Genomic DNA, 19,731 nt, shown 5'->3' with positions numbered 1-19,731 from the left:
GAATGCTCTTCTGAATATTCACATGGCCTGTTCCTCACTCCTTCAGGTTTCTGCTCAAATGTCACCAAGTATCAGCTAGGCCTTCCCAACCCCTCCAGGTAAAATAACACCCATCCCCAGTCCCTCTGTATCCCCAGCACCATTTTTCTTTATCATTTTCATTATACCTGTACATGTACACAGACATTTTTTTGAAGCTTCTGTCCTATCCCACAAGAATGCAAGCTCTACAAGAGCAGGGATGTAGTTCAGTTCACTGCTACACCCCCATGGCCCGACACATGGCCGTACTCAATAAATATGTGAGGACTGATAGAAAATTTCTTACTTTATGCAGGTGTACTCTCTAGTATAAATCAATAAACTACCTTTCTGCTTTATACATTGTATGACTAAAATGTGCCAATCCCCAAAATCTGATCCAAACACTAAGTACACTTAACAAAACTGAATTTCTGAACCTATAAGCCTCAGATTCCTGACACTGGTGACTCCACCAAGAAAATGTCACTTGAGTATCACTTCAGGCCCCACTGGGATGGCCAACCCGGAGCAACACTCTACCGCCTCACTCTAACTAAAAAGAGACTCACCTGTGCAATAATGGAAAGAATGCCAAGGACTGCTATAAATGCTGCAACACTTTCGGGTGAAAACTTCATTATCTAAAAGGTTTCCAAAAAAAGTAACATTAATAAAGTGTAACAAAAACCATACTGATGTGAGTCCTTGTATATTAACATTAAATGGGCCAGAAAAAAACCCCCACAACTCATTTATAACCAAAGAATTCTTCAAAGGAAGACTCTGGCTTTCAGTGAGAAGCACAATTGTAACAACTGTCGACAGACTACAAATAATAGCTACTTAATTTAGATTCGGCAATTCTAAGTCTCTTAATTTAGACTTAGGTTTCATAAATTTGAGACCCCTATCAAGCACTCAGAATCCATGTTATAAATAGTGCACTGTTTTGTGATTTTATGGATATCGATAAAGGCTTGATCATCCTCGGTAAGATTAGTGTCAAGGAGGAAAAACGAATGCTCTCAGTAGAGCTCGCTGCTTTACTGATACATGCCCTCCATGTCCGAGAGACCGGACTAGACGAATGGATTACAAGCATCCCATCACTTCTACAGACAACACATAAGCTCAAGCCACATGCAGTGACGGGATAACTGTATCTTTCTGCAGAAGCCAAAGTCTTAATAGATATGCCTAAGGACCATCAACCACTCTACGTAGGAAGTAAACTCCAGTGAGCCATTATTTACAACACAGGAGGCAATTAAAAGTCTCTGCTATCACAGCTCTCGACATGAAATATTTTTGTTATGAAGCCACTAAACAGTGGAAGAAAAGTCCCTCTTGGCACATTAGGATTTTACCTGTCTGAGGTATAAAAAGAAGCTGGAGTATTGGCCTGCCTCTGGTAGGTAGGAGAGGAACACCGTGATGCAGATCAGCAGCACTATGGAATCCTGGCCCACTTTTTTTAAGGACTAGAATAAGAAAAAGACTGATATAAGGTTTTATACCCAAACACTTAACTGTTTTTAAAAATATGCAGTGTTATCTTCTGGCAGTGTACATACAGACACTTAGCTATCTTTTCAAAATGTCTTTCATCCTCCCCAAACTATTCTGAAAAGTATTTCAAAATATTTAAAAAATACGTCATGATGTTTTCCCCAAAGAAACATCCACGACAATATATGAACATTGCACTGAATCATACATTCACTTTTTTTGCCGAACAGAAGGAAAAAACGTAAACTTTTTACCGCAAAAGGGTCGGCCTGTTCCCAGGAAATGGGTGCCCCCCATGACGCTGGCCGCATCTTCTCAGGCAAAGACTCTGGCACAGCAACAAGGATAAAACAAATATCCAGCAACGCTATGGCTGTAGCCAGGACCACCACCAAGCTGTCCCCATACACACGGCCGAGGTAAGCTCCGATTGCGGGGCTGGTTACCAGACTTGCAGCAAATGTTGCTGAAACCTGCAATAAATCCAAGTGGACAGGAAGAGATTAGTCCGGACACCCTGACTCTCCTTCAGAGCTGCAGAATGCAGATTTACGTCAGTCCTCCTGCCACGCTCTCCCTTTCCAGGATCCTACCTGTGCCATTCTTCTTATATTCTCTTCTTTCGTAGAAAGAGGAAAGAATTAGATTCTTAACTAAAAAAGTATGTAATGGCCTGAAAGAAGTCTAAAGAACAATGCTCTAGGGAAATCCACTGTCACTGTGATTTTTTCCCCCCCAGTATTAAAAGGAGATGAATGTTTACCTTGATGCATAAGGCTGGCTGAAATAATGCTTAAAGACTTTGAGGTTTATCTTCTTTCTCATCAGTAAGAGTGTAAGTGCTAGTACAAAACTGAACTACGTGATAGTTTAGGTGGCAGAGTTAGGAAGGATAGGATCACAGCTCCTTGGCACTGAGTGTATCACTAACCATGTCTCTCTCAAACTTTGAGGAAGTCCACACACGTCTGGGGAAGATGCAGATTAAAGAGGACACAGGGGAGGAATAACTTAATCCCAGACGTGTCTGGCCTATTAGACAAAATGGCTGGCAAATCAGTAGACATGGCAGCAAGTATCACCTGATGGAAACCATGCTCTGTGCTGGAGAATAAGAAATTAATGCTGCCATGCGTGAGCTGCTCCCCACCTTGTGCTTTATTCTGTCTCTGTGTCATTTTTGGCTTCTGGATGGAGGATTTAACTTCACAGAAGTGCTTATGTTTAGCTGTTTATTAATAACTGCTCAAAAGAAAGAATTCAACTTCCAAAAGCCAGTTATTTGACACGTACATAACAATGTAGTAACTTTAAGCATCTCACTATTGACCCAAATGTCCATCAGCTGGGGAACGGCTGAACAAAAAGAGTACATCCCATACAGTGTAAAACTACACCAAAGTAAAAGAGGAACTACTGGTAAATGTATCAACAGGAATGAAAAATGATAACTAAGTACAGACAGAAAAGACCATGTTCTGTTATTTCATTTATGTTTAATTTCTATTAAAAGCAAACCTACAGGGGCACCTGGGTAGCTCAGTTGGTTAAATCCTCTGACTCTTAGTTTGGGATCAGGTCAAGATCTCAGGGTTGCTGAGATGGAGCCCTACATCAGACTCATGCTCACTGCGGAGTCTGCTCTGCTTCAGATTCTCTCTCCCCCCGCTGCCCCTCCCCCCACTCACTTGCTCAGTAACAAACAAAATCTTAAAAAAAAAAAAAGGCAAAACTACAAAGACAGAAAGTACACTGGTGATTGGTTGCCTGGAAGGTGGGTGGGGATGGATGGCAGATGGCCTTTGGACAGATGCAAATGTTCTAAAACTGGATTGTGGTGGTATTTTGTTAGGGCAGATTTAGCAAATTAAAGATTTTTATTTATTAATTTTGGAGACAGGGAGCACTCACACATGCAAGTGGGGAGAGGGGAAGAGGGCCATCATCAACTTCGTATTGTTCAGCGTTCTAAGTTTATGACTGAAATCAGTTTGTTTTTTTTTTTAAGTTTCTCACAATAGGTATTTTCCCCTAAAAACTTCCTAATCCATGATTCTTCGTGTCCTTTGAATCAAAGACAGTTTCTTGTAAAACTAAGATTCAGGCTGACACAGTACACAGTCCTTCTTTATTAAAAGATTCTTGTCCTATATTTGCTGACACTCAACACTGTCTTGCTTCGATCTCATAATGACCTGTATGTTTTCATGTCTCTGTTAGCCTTTTTATTCCTAGATTTAATGGACAAGAGATTACACCATCACCAAATACTTAATTTCTCAAAACAGTATTCAAAGGTTGGCAAACTGCCACCCTCTAAGTCAATCCAGCTAAGGATGGTTCTTACATTTTTTAAGAGATACACACACACATAGATACAGAATGAGACTCTATGTGGCCCACAAATTCACAGAAACGTTCTGCTGATCCCTGACCTATACATTAGCCTATTGCATTTTAGAGTAGCCATTAAATATTAGTAATGTTTAAAAACTCATGACATTAAATAATTCCTTATTTTTAGTATTTTTTTAAAAGATTTTATTTATTTATATGTTAGAGGGAGAGCAAAAGAGCACAAGCAAGAGGAAACAGCAGAGGGAGAGGGAGAAGCAGGCTCCCCGCTTAGCAGGGAGCCCCATGTGGGACCAGATCCCAGGACCCTAGGATCATGACCTGAGCTGCAGGCAGATACTTAACCAGCTGAACCACCTAGGCGTCCCAATTTTTAGTATTCTTCAAAAAGAACTTCTAAAAGGTAAAAATATTCTGTAATTTCAAACCTGATGTATATGACTACTACTAAAAAATCAAAATTTACAAGGCTTTGTACTGAAAAAAACTTTTGATATAAGTCATCCACTAGATAGTAATTGATAACTTTATTATGAAATGTATTTTATACAAAGAAGTAAATTTTGAATGCAAAGGCTTACACTTCTAATATAAAACAATTAAAAAACAAGGTATTTTCCCACAGATACAAAGAACAGAATAAATACACATACCAGTCCATAAGCCATACTTCTTTCATGTTCTTGGGTTATATCTGCCACATATGCAAATACCACGGAGAAAGTCACTGCAAAAACCCCAGAAACAGAGATAACAGCAAAATACCACCTAGGATCGGAAAAAAATTGACAAGAACCGTCAGAATAATTACCGTTACACCGTAACTTTCCTTTATTCCCTTAAGTGAGTTAGAGTAAAAAACAGCTAATTTCAGTCAATGGCTTACTAAGTTCACGGACTCTTCTATAAATCATAAGCCATAGATATAAAGAAAATACACTCTTAGAAGTTACCCTTCAAAAGCAATTCAGTTACTATACAGGAATACTTAAAATTAGACAATATATCCAGGTGAATATTTTACCCAACTGCTGAGCTGTTAAATGGCTTTATTGTTGGTTTTGCTAAAAAGAGCAACAAACTAAACTCTGTTGTAATTAATCTATTACTATTTCCCACCATAGCACTACACAAAACACAAAATTCAGTGGGTACAATGGAGAAACAAGTTACTCTGTATTTATTTTATGCCTCTATAAGCCAGATGCTTTTCCATAAGCTATATTTGGCTTTTCAAATGTTGGCAAAACAAACATTTCAGTCTTCACATAGAAGAAACCTGTGTGGCAATACTCATAAATGAAACAGAGAACAGACAATTACCGTAAAGAGTGAAAAAAGCTATTTTAAAAAGCAAACTACATTTCGGTATATATGATTTCAAAATAACTGGCCAGGAATAAAAAATTCCTATTGTAATGTTGAATGTTTAGTTTTAAATATCATGTGTCATCATAATGAACTTTCAAAATATTCCACTAGGGTTGTATTGCTTACTAAATTTTTTCTAATACAGTTGTTCACAGCCAATCTTTTGTTCATCTCCTAGACTCCTCTGGTAAGATTTCATTTGAGTGATTAGCATTCATCAAGGGTTTGGCCTTCAGAATTGTATCTATCTAACCTACAAGAGGAAGATCCTGGCTCTTATATTCCCTTAGTCTTTATAGATAGCCACGGAAAATATAGCCCATCTGTGATGCAGAACTAACATTCATATGCAGTGGAGTAGAACATTAGGAGAATTAATAAAGCTACAACAAAACTGGGCTCTATTACCTTGAGAAAATCATTCTCATTGTTAGCTTTCCCTCCCTTCCTCCTCAGTGAAAGAATCCTGATTTCAGTTAAGGACACCATGAGCCTAGCATCTTGTAACAAGGAGGAGCATATGTCTGAACTTTGACCAGACAGACACAAGCAGAGGTTGGATGAGAACTGTGTAGTTTCTTTATAGGAAGGCAGTGTGCTCTTCTTTGCCATTCCTTCCGTCTTGCTGCCTGAAGTGTGACACAAGCTGGAGCTCAGGCAGCCATACTGGACATTGGAAGTGCTAGCAGAGGATGGTAGAGCACAAAGATAGAAAAGGTCTGGTTCCCCAGAACCGCCAAACCAGCTCTACACTGCTCAACTCCTGACTTCTTTTATATGGAGAAAGAAAGAAGCTTCCTTGATGTTAAGCAACTATTATTTTGGGCTGTGAAATCCAAAAGCAGTTTATTGCCAATAGTCTACACACTTCCTATAGAAGTATCTAGTTCTAAAATCATTACGAACTATTACTTAGCCACTATATTTTTAAGGACCCTCTTATCTGCATCAAAGAATACTGGAAGAATAAAATTAAAATCTATATAAAAGGTAAGATGGCAAAAAGGTGAACGAAATTAAGGACTATTCAGAAAACAATGAAGAGAAGGATATTTAACCATTGTGATCTGATTATGCACATACCATGGGCTGATCTTCATTAAAGGAATTGGGGCACATGTGAAAAATACTGTTAGCAGCAAGAAGGATTTCCGACCCCAAACATCAGAAAGAGCACCAATAAGTGGGGCACTGAGGAATGACAACAACCCCTAAAAAAAAATAAATGAAAAAAAAATGTATACAATCTATACCAATGAGCCAAAAATAAATCATTCTACTATCATAGAAGAATTTTTTAAAGTTTATTTCTACCATAAGCATAATACCAGCAAAACTTTAGATAACTTATTTCTTGTCTATATAAAATTTAAAACTTTCCCAAGATCGTCTAGAATCACCTGCAGGGCTCTGGTTGCATGTTCATATGAAATGCTCTAATGAATTCCCAACACAATAATTCCACATTAGCAATTCTAGAAAGAATATCATGTTAGTTATCTGTTTTTATATTCATAGGCTAATTTTTATATTCATAGGCTAATTACCTATTTATAAACCTTGTTGGTCAAATGAAATCAAGAATAGAGAGTATGTACAAAAATCAAGACTTTATCATATAGTTTTATATTTATGTATTTTTTAATAGTTCTTTTCTCTTTAGGCTGTATGTTTGCTGTTAGCTTATAAAAGCATTTAGTTCTCTGAAATAAAAATGCCAACACATAAATCTGTTATGATGTAGTTGATCATTATATGTAGTTGTCTGTATTTGAGTCAGATCATTTTTAGATGACCAACGAAAGTCAATATATTTTTCTTTAATAATAAAGATCATATTTAAAACCCAGTTCATTTTTGAGGTGTTAAGCAATCCCCCAAGATATACTCAAATTGTAAAAATTAACAGTGAATTTGTCTATTAACTAACTGTTATACTGGCAGAGGTATACACATGGAAGTGTATGTGCCTGTGTGTACGTGGGCAAATACATCACTGATCCTACCTTTACTCCTTGAATTAAGCCATTCATCAGAAATGTATGTTTGGGAAAGGTTTCATGTAATACCTAAAGAAAAAATACAAAATAAAAATCTCATACCACATTTTACTCTCAGTAAAACTTCTACATTTACATTTTTAAAAATACCTTCACAAAATTTTATTTCCTGTAAATTTTCAGATTTGTCTGATGCTATACATTTGAGTAAGTACTATTAATAGCAAACATTTATTTGGAATTTACAATGTCACAAAACACTAAACTGGGCACTTTACATATATTATTTCCTTCAATTCCTCTTAATGATCCTACAAGAACACTGATACAGGCAGAGGTTAAGCGTCCTACACATGATTACATAGTATGTAGCAAAACTGAAACTGAGCACAGGAAGCTGGGTTTGAAAGTCCATGCTTTCACTTACTATGTGGTGCCTTCACTGTTTGCCACATATAACTGACTTACAATTCCTTTACAGACAGGTGCAGGCATTATTGAGATAGGAGACTGGGAGAATAGGGAAATTTTAATTGCTGAAAAGTGAATCTAGAAAGACACCATAAAGTAAGAAAAAGAAATCCCCACCTCTGAAAATGTATAACAAGTTACTCTATTCTTTCTAAGACCGAGTCTCAAACCACAGAACATTAATTTGTTCAATGGGCAGCAGGTGAACCACTGGGTATCCACTGGTTGACAAAGCAACTAGAGGGAAAAATTACTGAAAAATGGGCGCCTGGGTGGCTCAGTGGGTTAAAGTCTCTGCCTTCAGCTCAGGTCATGATCTCAGGGTGCCCCACACACCCCACATCGGGCTCTCTGTTCAGCGGGGAGCCTGCTTCCCCTCCTCTCTCTGCCTGCCTCTCTGCCTGCTTGTGATCTCTGTACAATAAACAAATAAAAATCTTTAAAAAAAAAAAAAGATACTTTATAAAAAAATTACTGAAAAAATAAGAAGGAGCAGCTACCATTTTTACAGCCTATGTGTCAGAGGCTTTATATATACTTTTATTTCATGCTAACAACATTATGGGTTATATAAAATATCACTCTACAGATGAGGCAACCAAGTTCTTGCTTGACTTAAAAGCCACTGCTTCTCCCATTATACCATGCTGTTTCTCCAAAAAATACAAGAGAGAATGGCAATATGGAGAATAAGAAAGTTGGGAAATCTCTTTAGGAAGAAAAACTATGCTGAGTGTACATTCTGACATCTTGTAAGAAAACCTTTAGAGGGGTTAAAATGCTCCCTTTTCTTCAGTTACTCTTATGCCCAAAACTAGAAATTTAACAAAAATGAACTCACATGTACAAATAAAGAAAATTAGAAATGAAATGTTTAGTCAAAGAAAATCATTACCATGGGAAAAAGCACATATTTATGATATTCGTTTATTTTGTCTCTAATATTTTATATGATATATATTACATATTTTCTCAACTGAAGGTGATTTTGATCCCCAGGGGTTATATAAGAATGTCTGAATACATTTTTGATTGTCAAAATTTGGATGGGGAGCGACATCTAAGAGGCAGAGATCAAGAATGCTGCAAAACACCTTATAGCACGCAGGTCAGCCCCTCACAACAAATAATCAGTTGGCCCAAACTGTCCACAGTGCTAAAACTTTCTGTAAAGAACTAGATAGCAGGTATCTTTTTATAGCTTTGTAAGCTATACAGTCTCTGTCACAAGTATTCAACTCAACAAAAACAGCCAAAGACTATATGTATAGGAATGGTCTGGCTGTGCCCCAAATAAAACATTATTCATGAAAAACAGGCTACTAACATGATGTATAGGATTTGCTCTATATATCTGGCCATAGTTTGCCAGTTCTTGCACTAAAGGAAAAGATTTAAACTCCCTAAAGTGGTATCTCCAAACTTTTTGCAACAAATCAAATACAGTTTTCTTCCAATAATTACTAAGGGCCAAATCTTTGTAGGGATTTAAAAAAAAAAAAAAAAGTATGTTGCAAAGAATGAAGACCATAATGAATGCCTACAAAAAGCTTTATGATATGCTAGATCTCACTGCTAATGATTCACTTTGCCAAGCTATCTTCCATTCTAACAATCTGGTCTTTTCACCATTTTAAATATTCTCATGCTTTCCAAGATTCACTTTCATACAGGACATCATCTCCATCTGGCATGTTTGTTCCCCTCAACTTGCCTCTCTAGCCAACCCCAAACCTTCCAAATTGCACCTCTTGTCACCAAACTTTCCTGTCCAAAGCAATCATTTCCTCTTTTAGAGCCAACTGGAAGTGATTATAGGACTCGACAGTCACAAAGGGTTTGTGAAATTTCTTTTATCACTGAACTACTTGGCTCTAGTATTTTTCAGTTCTTCATGTATTTAATATTTATTTCCTTTCGATTATATTTCAGAGTTCTTTTTTTTTTTTTTAAAGATTTTATTTATTTATTTGAGAGAGAGATACAGTGAGAGAGAGAATGAGCTAGGAGAAGGTCAGAGAGCGAAGCAGACTCCCCGTGGAGCTGGGAGCCTGATGTGGGACTCGATCCCGGGACTCCAGGATCACGCCCTGAGCGGGAGGCAGTCGTCTAACCAACTGCGCCACCCAGGCGTCCCTATTTCAGAGTTCTTAAGGACAGGTACTAAATACACTATACCTTGCATTTAATATATCTTTATCTTGATTAGTGCCTCACAGAATGCCTTCATTTAGTAACTACTCACTAAATGCTCATAATTATCTGATACAGTTTCCAAAGTGACTTAATATAATAATTATGCAATTTAGCTAATGTTACAAAATAAAAACCTTTACAACCCCAAAAGGAATATAGTTAAATCTGGGGCACCTGCATGGCTCAGTGGGTTAAGCCTCTGCCTTCAGCTTGGGTCATGATCTCAGGGTCCTGGGATAGAGTCCCTCATTGAGCTCTGCTCGGCAGGGAGCCTACTTCCCTCTCTGCCTGCCTCTCTGCCCACTTGTGATCTCTATCTGTCAAATAAATAAATGAGATCTTTAAAAAAAAAAAAGTGTAGTTAAATTAAGATAAACAAACATTCCTGTTTTGATTTTTTTAAGATTTATTTATCAGGCAGGCAGAGAGAAAAGAGGAAGCAGGCTTCATGCTGAGCAGAGCGCCTCATGCAGGGCTTGAACCCAGAACCCTAAAACCATGAACCTGAGCCAAAGGTAGAGGCCTAACCCACTGAGTCACCAGGCGCCCCTCCTGTTTGATTTTTTAGCAAAATTTTAACATAGAGACAAATCTAACAATACAAATGTGAAGATTTTTAATCTGTGAGGATCCTTTTAGCACTGGACTTAGAGCCAAATAGGAAAAGACATAGTATTTCCCAAGAAATTTTATAGGTCATAAAATTTATGAAATTCTAAAACTTTTAGAAGAAACAGTCCTTAAAATATTAAATGTCTTAGGACTATCTCTGTAGCAAAGGCTGCTAAGCCATTTACATAGAAGAAATACTGAAGAATTTTGGAGAATTCAAGTATAGGGTCTCGCTCCATAACACACATTGCATCTGAGCATCTGGAACCATCAAACACCGGCCTAGTTTTTCCAGAACCACAGACCAAAAAAGTTAAGTCACTTCTTAGCATTATGGATTCTTAAACCTATTATTCTCTTTATCTAATATATTAATCATCACTGATTGAATACCCACTATGAACCAAACATATAGCCTCTCAAAGTGTTAGACTTCAGTCTTCAAAAAATATTTGGCAGTCTAAAATTCTTTGTAGTGAATGTAAATCTCCTTGTGGGTGGAGACTTCACCATCCTCCCCTGGGCAGGTCCTCCACATTAAAACACAACTTTTGTTCTTTCACTGTGTTCTAGAGAACAAAGGGTTCTAGAAGTTCTATGAGTTTAAGACTCAAAGATAATGGAAATCACATGAAATTTTTTAAAAAGAATTCTTTAACTTGACATTGGTTTTGAAAACTAAGGCTAGGGGCTCCTGGGTGGCTCAGTAGGTTTGACGTCTGACTTCAGCTCAGGTCATGGTCCTGGGGTCCTGGGATGGAGCCCCTGAATCTAGTTCCTTGCTTGGCAGGGAGTCTGCTTCTCCCTCTGCCCCTCCCCTGCTTGTGTTCTTTCTCTCTCTCCTAATAAATAAATACAGTTTTTAAAAAAAGAAAAAAGAAAACTAAGGCTAATAAATCCTAAACATCATAATCCTATTTATTATAATTAATGTATCTTAATATTGGTTATCTGTTAAATGAATAAATCAAAGAAAATCTTTGAAATTTAAAATGCTAGAATGCCTCCCTGGCTCAGGCAGTTAAGCATTCAACTGGGGTCATGATACTAGGGTCCTGGGATCGAGTCCCATGTCGGGCTCCTTGCTCAGCAGGGAGCCTGCTTCTCCCTCTGCCTGTCATTCCCACTGCTTATGTGGTCTCTGACAAATAAATAAACAAAAATCTTAAGAGAAAAAATTTAAAGTGTTAAAACTTTACAATTTTTGAGAGCTATGTATGGAGAGATACTGACTTAAAATACAAATAAAGTGGGGCGCCTGGGTGGCTCAGTGGGTTAAAGCCACTGCCTTCCGCTCAGGTCATGATCTCAGGATCCTGGGCTCTCTGCTCGGCAGGGAGCCTGCTTCCTCCTCCTCTCTCTCTCTCTCTCTCTCTCTCTGCCTGCCTCTCTGCCTACTTGTCTGTCAAACAAATAAATAAAATCTTAAAAGAAAAAATACAAATAAACTGAATTATAACTTCATCTTCATTCTTCCTTTTTTTTTTTTTTTTAAGATTTTATTTATTTATTTGAGACAGAGAGAGAGTATGAGAAGTGGGAGGGTGGGAGGGAGAAGCATACTCCCTGCAGAGGAGGGAGCCCGATGGGGGACTCCATCCTGGGACTCCAGGATCATGACCTGAGCCAAAGGCAGTCACTTAACCAACTGAGCCGCCCAGGCATCCCTTCATTCTTCCTTTTTAAAAAATAAAAGTTAAGAGCCATGACTCTCTAGGTTATAATCCATTTCAAAGCACATAAAATGGAAATAAAATGTTTAAAGTTAACTGACTTTTAGAAAGAGGGTGAAGTACTATGATTTGGTGCCTTCTTGTACCTTGAAATTGCCCTCCCCCATGTCCCCAACACCAACATGGGGGTGGGGAATAAGGGAGCATAGAAGTTTAAAACAAAGAAGATTGCCAGAAAGTCAACAACAAACATTTGAAAGCAAAAAGCCTCAAAGTGAGCAAAACCTTTTTAAATCCACACTGAATTAATCTATTGGTTCTTAATTAGTGATATATACTAGATATATGAGAATCACTTCTAAAAAATATGCATCTGAGCCTCACCCTGAAAGATTCTGACTTCAGCAGGACAGGGTACAAGGCCCAGATATTTTGATAAAACTCCCCAAGTATCATTAAAATTCACTTCTAGTAAGAAAAAAAAAAACAGTGACAAATGTACCTTTTAACTGCTGAAAATGTTCATCTCTGGTTGGCTGGTTTGTCCTAACAGGAAAGGTAAAGTTTACCCTGAAGCCAAGATCTCTTATCAAACTGCTGATGCCTGACTGGAGGGGTAGGTAGGATTGCAGGGGATTTTTCTGTCCTTACACAATTCTATATTGCTTTATGTTTTACAACAAGCATACACTGCATCTCTAATTATTAAAAAAAAGCGTACGGGCCTATTTAGCCAGAGCGGCCCCACCTCGGTTGAACAGCCATTTTGTTGTTTATGCAGTAAAACTTAAATTGACCCTGCCCCACTCCCCATCCCCAGGGGAACTTACTTAAAAGCAAGTCTGGGAAATCAGTCCCAGGTAACAAAGCCCAAATACAAGGGTGGGTCAGGTCAGGTGGAAATGACAGCCCGAATGCAGGGATGAGTCGGGTCAGGCGGAGACACCCAATCAGTAGAGCGCGGATATTGTCTCCCTAGCTACCAAGGAGTGTGGGCCCTGCCTTTTGGGCGCCAATTCTGACCAAGGAGATAGGCTAGTTCAAATGTCTACTATAGGGTAAATTGAAATTCAACTGGCCACCCGTGAGCGACTTAGCATGACTGTGTAGCTTTCTCTGTGTGTTACAATCTCATTGGCCACCTGTGGCTGGCCAGGCCCAACCACATGGCCTTTGCTCTAGAAAAGTTAGTCTGTGAGGTAGGGAGGGGTCGCTCTTTCTGTAAGGGGCGGTCCCGACCGGTCGGTTTGATTCTTGATGCTTGGCATGAAATAAAGCTTTGCTTGACCTTCGCTTTGTTACCAGTCTTGCTCCTTTGACCATGGGCCTATTATTGGGGGACCCGACATTGGGGACCCAACAAAAGTAAGATATTATATAGAGAAAATAATTATATATACATGTGCTTCCACACACAATTTTCTTTAGAGATATTTCAAAGATTCTTGCTATTCCAATGCCTGCAGGCTGCAGTACCTGAAAGAATCTGCAATATAACAAATCTCAGCATTTAGATACAATCTAATCAGGACAGCTCAATCCTTGTTTTGCCTAAGTCTGTCCCACCCCCAACCCCACCTGGATCTCCCCATCACACAAAGAAAAATGTAGAACACAAAAACTGCAATTATTTAAAAATATGTATACAGTACAGATAAGAAAAGAACTACAAAAATAAAATTCTGAGCCTAATAGTCATTTATATGTAAATTTTTTTCTGAGGACGCTTGACTTTAAAATTGTTAATGAAGTAAAATTGGGAAAAGATAAAGAGTTAAGACTATGATAGTATTACAGACAATTCTTCCTAATAACCACAACTCCATTTCACCATTTAAAAATTCAGATATAAAGGACAAATACGGGAATTAAAAATACCGTTTTAACAACCATGGTGAAGAAATTCTTGCTATAAATCAAATAATTGGCAATGTTATAGATATTATTACAAAAAATAGAATCATGCTGGCAAAAAATAAATAAAATCATTAAGTCCTCCCAAATTAGCAACTTTCATTTTCCTGATCAGAATGCAATTCAACATTTTATAAAGTTAAAAAAAAAAAAAAGAAAAGAAAAGAAAAAACAAATCAAAAGCACTACCCATTTTTCAGCTAACAAAAAAAGTAAAAATATACTAAGCACAAAGTTAGCTACAATAAATGAACTAAAAAACAAGCCTTTACGTCTAAATAACTGGACTCTTTCCTGTTCTTAAAGAAGACAGTCTCCTTTTGTCCAATTCGGAAAAAAAAATCAAAGTTAGACAAAAACCTGACCTATCTAAAGAATATATAATAGAGGCAAATTTTAAAAACTGCTATATACACTTTAAATCCTGTTGACAAATTATGGAAATATCACAAAAAGTTTTTTTGATGGCTCACAAACAACTACCCAAAACATTTTCATCTCTCTACTTAGCTACCCTTCAGACTGCTAATAATCTTAACTACCTAAATCACAGGTCTGAACCACTTACTCCCAGCCTTCCCCTAGGCTTAGCACTGGAACAAAGCAAGCCTAGTTTCAAATACCAACTCTGCAGTTTACCATCATAGTAGCTGCAAATAAGCTGCTTAATTTTTCTAAACCTTAATTTTCTCGTCTGTATTATCAGGCTAATACCTCACCCATAAGGGGACTTAGACGATTAATAGTGATAATGCATTTCAAGTGCTTAGGACTGTGCCTGAACAACCATAATATAAATATAAATGAACTGTTAACTATCACAAAGCTCAAGTACTTTGAACTAGGACTGATGCTTTTAAATAGGACTGATGCTCCACCAGATAGATTTATATGTTAAACTGGTAGTAGACTATAAAAAAACAAAACACTGGAACATGAGGTAAGCGAATATAAGTGTGAGACCACACAATTATCACAGCACCTCAGTAACCCATGACATCAGGTTATTACAATATAATGAAGTTACAAATGTCATAATGAACTTTGCATCACCTGATGAAATTTCAAATCAGAGTACAGCATGGATTATGAAGGCAGGAAATGTATAAATTAATTTTTGAAGGACTCCCATCAGAAATTACTAAATAAAAAAAAGTTCAGGTATTTTAAAAGTCCACAGTTCAATTATTTTGAAAATCTATTAATGTACAATTGATGACCTATTACAAGTAAATCCTCTTTTTTTTGGGGGGGGTGAAGATTTTATTTATTTATTTGAGAGAGAGAGAGAGAGCGAGCACAAGCACGGGGAGCAGGAGAGGAAAAGCAGGAAGCCCGATGTGGGGCTCAATCCCAGGATCCTGAGATCATGACTTAAGCCAAAGGCAGACACTTAACCAACCAAGCCACCCAAGTAAATCCTTCTTAAAAAGTAAAAGATCTCAATGAAAACAAACTCAAATCAGCATTCTTACAATTACATGTCAGGAACTGCTACTATTCAGGACTATTCTAACTTGCAATGCAAGATTTATTTATAGAAGAAACTGTGTTTACTTGAGATTTCCCGGTCTTATGAATTGTGTTTTGGGGTTTGTTTGTTTGTTTTTTAAAGATTCTGTTTATTTAGACAGAGACAGACAGGGATCACAGGTAGGCAGGCAGAGTGAGGGGGGGAAGAAGGCTCCCTGCTGAGCAGAGAGATGGATAAGGGGCTCGATCCCAGGACCCTGAGGATCATAACCTGAGCCAAAGGCAGAGGCTTAACCCACTGACCCACCCATGTGCCCCCTGAATTGTGTTTTAACAGTACTGATGAATATGCCCTATATATTCAAAACAACTATTAAACATCCATATTTTATGTAGCTCCAGTAATGATTATGTAGCCATATAATATGGAGATATATGGAATGGAAATTTTCTTTCTTTTTTAGAACATAAATCTACTTATATGATCATATAATTTATTTATAAAAGTTTTTGTGAAAACCTTTCCTGTGTAACAAACAATCTCAAAAAATATAAGGAAGCATATCACTTTAAAATTCTGTTAGATTTGGTAAGCCATACATTTATCCTAATTACACCTTTCAAGGTATTACTTCCATAACTACTCCTTCCTTTATTCCATTCCCCTGATCTACACCAAAAGGAGAAAACTAGTTATCATCTGAATTGTTTGGACTAGCAGGGACGTCTTTTCTAAGGTTCTAAACCTTGGGATATTTGGGCAAAATCAGCTTAGGGTTGTGAAAAGGTTACCTCTCGAGACTTACCCTAACCTAAGAGAAACTTGCATTTGGAAAATGCAGCTGCATGAATGAATCTCAAAATAATAATGCTGAGTAATTCAGGTCATAGATAACATTTTTCCTAAGCGTCTCAGTTTAAGAATCCCATCTACCCTATCCAGAGTGGGGAATGAGCCCCTGCTTACCCAAGGGCAGTATTCACAAGAAGAATCTCACCCAGCCAAGCCCTCCCCACAAAGTAAGGGAGAAGTAAAGGTTGGAAAAGACAACTAAACCAGTAAAATACAGTACTGAAGAGCTGATAATATTGGTATAAGAATTCACCATGGAAAGGTAAAAAAAAAAAAAAAAAAAAAAAAGGACCACCTTTCCCACCCCCCCCCCCCCCGACACTGAACAAAAAGAGATTTAAGTCCATAATAAATAAATTAAAAGATTACTTACCACCAAGGTGGGTGCTGTCAATAATCCCCAAGCAAAAAACTCCAAAAAGATGACGATAACCGCATGGTAGACACTAGGAGAACCTATTCCTTGAGGCTATAAAAACAGATTTTAAAGAAGTTAACAGTGCATTCCGGAATGACTAACAATTACGGCAACAGTCGATCTTTACTGGGATCATACATGTACTGGCACTATGTGAAATGTCTGAATAACTTACTGTCCCTATCCTCAAGGTAAGCACATGTGTTCCTGTCCATCACGTAAGCACGGTGCGCAACAGTAACACAGAGTCTAGGATTTGGATGGGAATATCAGACTTCCCAGAGGAAGATTAAAAGGACGAAAAGGAGTCAGACAGATGAGGATGAGAGGTCAAGGCCACAGCCTCTATCAAAGGCTGTAAGGCTGGAGAGCAGGAGGCATGACAGGACTCTGAGAGTTCAGTCCATCTCAAGCATGGGCTGCACGCTAGTTCGAGGTGAGCTAGAAGTGCACAGCGACTAGCTTCCATGCTCAGGAGTCTGTCGTTCATTTTGAAGGCAATGGGGAGCCACTAAAGGATGTCAGGTAAGACTCACGTGATCAGATAAAAGTTTTAAAAAAGATCATTCTGGCAAAGGTGTAGCAGATGGATGATAAGTGGGTTAAAGTGAGGATAGTTAACAGTCAGGAGGCAACTGCACTAACCTCAAAACATGAATGAAGCAGGTGGCAAGATATTAACATGGCTCAAAAGCAGAAGAGGCCCCAGAGTAGTACATCAGTAGATCTGGGATTTGATACACAGAAGAAAGAAAAATACAAAATGGAGTTTATACTGCTGCTAACAATGTCTTAAGAATTACTTTAGTTGTTGAATTTTGTATTCTAGGGCAATATTAAATTGATGGAAGAGCCAATGACCTGTAACATTAACGCAGTCTCCACTAACAGGTTTCTATAATAAAAAGACAAGTTTAATCAATACATATTACAATGCCATGCGTAAGTTGTAAAGTATATTCAATAGTCTCAAGTGGCAACTATTAAGGGTTTGGATTTCTCTATACACTAAAAATGATGCCACATCACTTTTAATATTGTCATAATGCAACATCATTATTTAAAAAAAAAAAAAAAAACATGTAACTCTCCCAATCTTCAGAATTTAGGTATCTAAAAACCCCTTGGTAAAACTGGCAGTTTAGGAATTTCAGACAAGAGAGGTGGGGCACACAAGAGGTTAAGGACCACGGCTGGGAATGAATTTATTCAAGATCTCATTCATTCAACAAACATTTACAGAGCACCTACTATGCACCAGAGGTGCAAGATTATAAAAACCATTAAAACATATTCCCTGATCTCAAGGAACTCACAGGCCAGAGAGGAAAAAAACCTCATTCTATATCATCTGCTTATGTGCAAATGCAATAAAAGAGATACATAGTATAAGGAAGCAAGGAAAGAGTATTATAAGAAAAGGAGGTAGTATGGACAATCTTACCAGAGAAAGCCATAATGAAACAGAGAAGTGCCATGACAGCTGAAGACTGATGAGAATAAAGGAATAATCATGGAGTAAAGAGAGGAAGGCAGAAGAGGCAGCTTCTAAGCTTTGTTAAGGAGTTTCTCATCATTACTCCAGAGACACAAAGAACCCCTAAAGGGTTTCAAGCAAGAGAATGGTGTGATGAGACCTGCATTTCTTTAGTACACCATGATGATTTCCTAAAGCTGGAAACCAGGGAGCAAACTGCATGTAAAAGAAGGCTATTTCAATCAGTTTCAAGAAGAAATGATGAGGGCATAAAATGAGGAGTGGCAAGGACACCGGAGGGGAGGTAATGGAAATAAGTACAGAGGATGTGAAAGTGGCAGCACTTGAGAAATCTTGGAGGGAGAGTGAAGAACAACTTCAAATTTTTAGCTTGGTTGTCTACTAGTGGAAGCTGGTAGCGTCGCAGCTTTTTTCCCCAAGAGGCTTGGATTTACTTCACGTACTAAGACACTGCCCCTTGTACTTGAAACATTTCTATCATCTTTTGAGGACGCACTAAAACAATGAGTTAGCATGATGATGTCTGAAACCACCAGAGTGGGTGAGATTACAGGGAGAAGAGGAAGTGAGAAAAGAGAAGTGGGCTAAGACCAGACTCTAAGAAACACCAACATTTAGTGGGCAGAGGAAAATGAACCACGACAAAAATAAAGGAAAAAGTCAGAGAAATACCAGGACACTTAAGAGAATACAGTGTTACAAAGGACAAGGGATCAGTTTTAGGAAGGGGTGATATCCAGTACCAAACAGAGTAAGTAAAGTTAATTTAAGAAAAGGTCAAAACACAACCCTAGGATTTAGTAAGGTCCAAGCTGTTGTTCACCACTGCATATAGTCAGTCCTCGGTGAAATGCTTAGTAGAATGTCTCAGGACCTTTCACATGCTAATTTACATTATGAATTTCCAAAAAGATACAGTATGCACTGGATTCCAAACTTGATGGAATCCTTCTTTCATAGAACTGGCAGTATCTCATGGCCATTTGAGTTCCTTGTAAAAACTATTTGGGAAGTGCTGATAAAAAGATAATTATAGAACAATGTGGATAAACATACACACAGCAAAAAAAATGATGTTAAAAATGACTGTTTCAGTGAAGAGCACTCAGTTGGTTGAGGAGAATGTCAGTGAAGGCTTCGTAGGGAGGTAGGCAGTATTATCTGAGACCTGGAAGTGCAGTGGGAAAGATGTAGGGACTGTCAGGTGCGTATGTGTGTTTGGGGGGTAGGATTTGAGTGGAGGGTAATGATGGTCAAGAGTGTCTGAGGTAAAAGGAACAGCATACGCAAGTCCAGAAGACGGGAAACATCACAGCTTCTTTCAGTACCTGATGTCTAAGGAGAAGAGGTAAAAGTAGTTGCAA

General features: G+C 38.0%; 1 protein-coding gene across 2 annotated transcripts in view; it reads right to left on the bottom strand.

The window, feature by feature from the left end:
* MFSD14A (major facilitator superfamily domain containing 14A) overlaps positions 1-19,731 on the bottom strand; it is a 41,819-nt gene that overhangs the window by 11,014 nt on the left and 11,074 nt on the right. For both annotated transcript variants that reach the window (XM_044238756.1, XM_044238757.1), the window contains exons 2-8: positions 16,825-16,920; positions 7,266-7,328; positions 6,343-6,470; positions 4,542-4,656; positions 1,788-2,006; positions 1,392-1,505; positions 594-665 (exon numbers count right to left, since the gene is read on the bottom strand). In XM_044238756.1, coding sequence (XP_044094691.1) covers positions 594-665; positions 1,392-1,505; positions 1,788-2,006; positions 4,542-4,656; positions 6,343-6,470; positions 7,266-7,328; positions 16,825-16,920 — 807 coding nt within the window. The remainder of the gene's footprint in view (positions 1-593; positions 666-1,391; positions 1,506-1,787; positions 2,007-4,541; positions 4,657-6,342; positions 6,471-7,265; positions 7,329-16,824; positions 16,921-19,731) is intronic.

The sequence above is a fragment of the Neovison vison genome, chromosome 2 (genome assembly GCF_020171115.1).
Source record: "Neovison vison isolate M4711 chromosome 2, ASM_NN_V1, whole genome shotgun sequence".
Lineage (NCBI taxonomy): Eukaryota > Metazoa > Chordata > Mammalia > Carnivora > Mustelidae > Neogale > Neogale vison.
The sequence above is the reverse complement of the archived record's forward strand: the minus strand, read 5'-3'. Positions and strand labels throughout refer to the sequence as shown.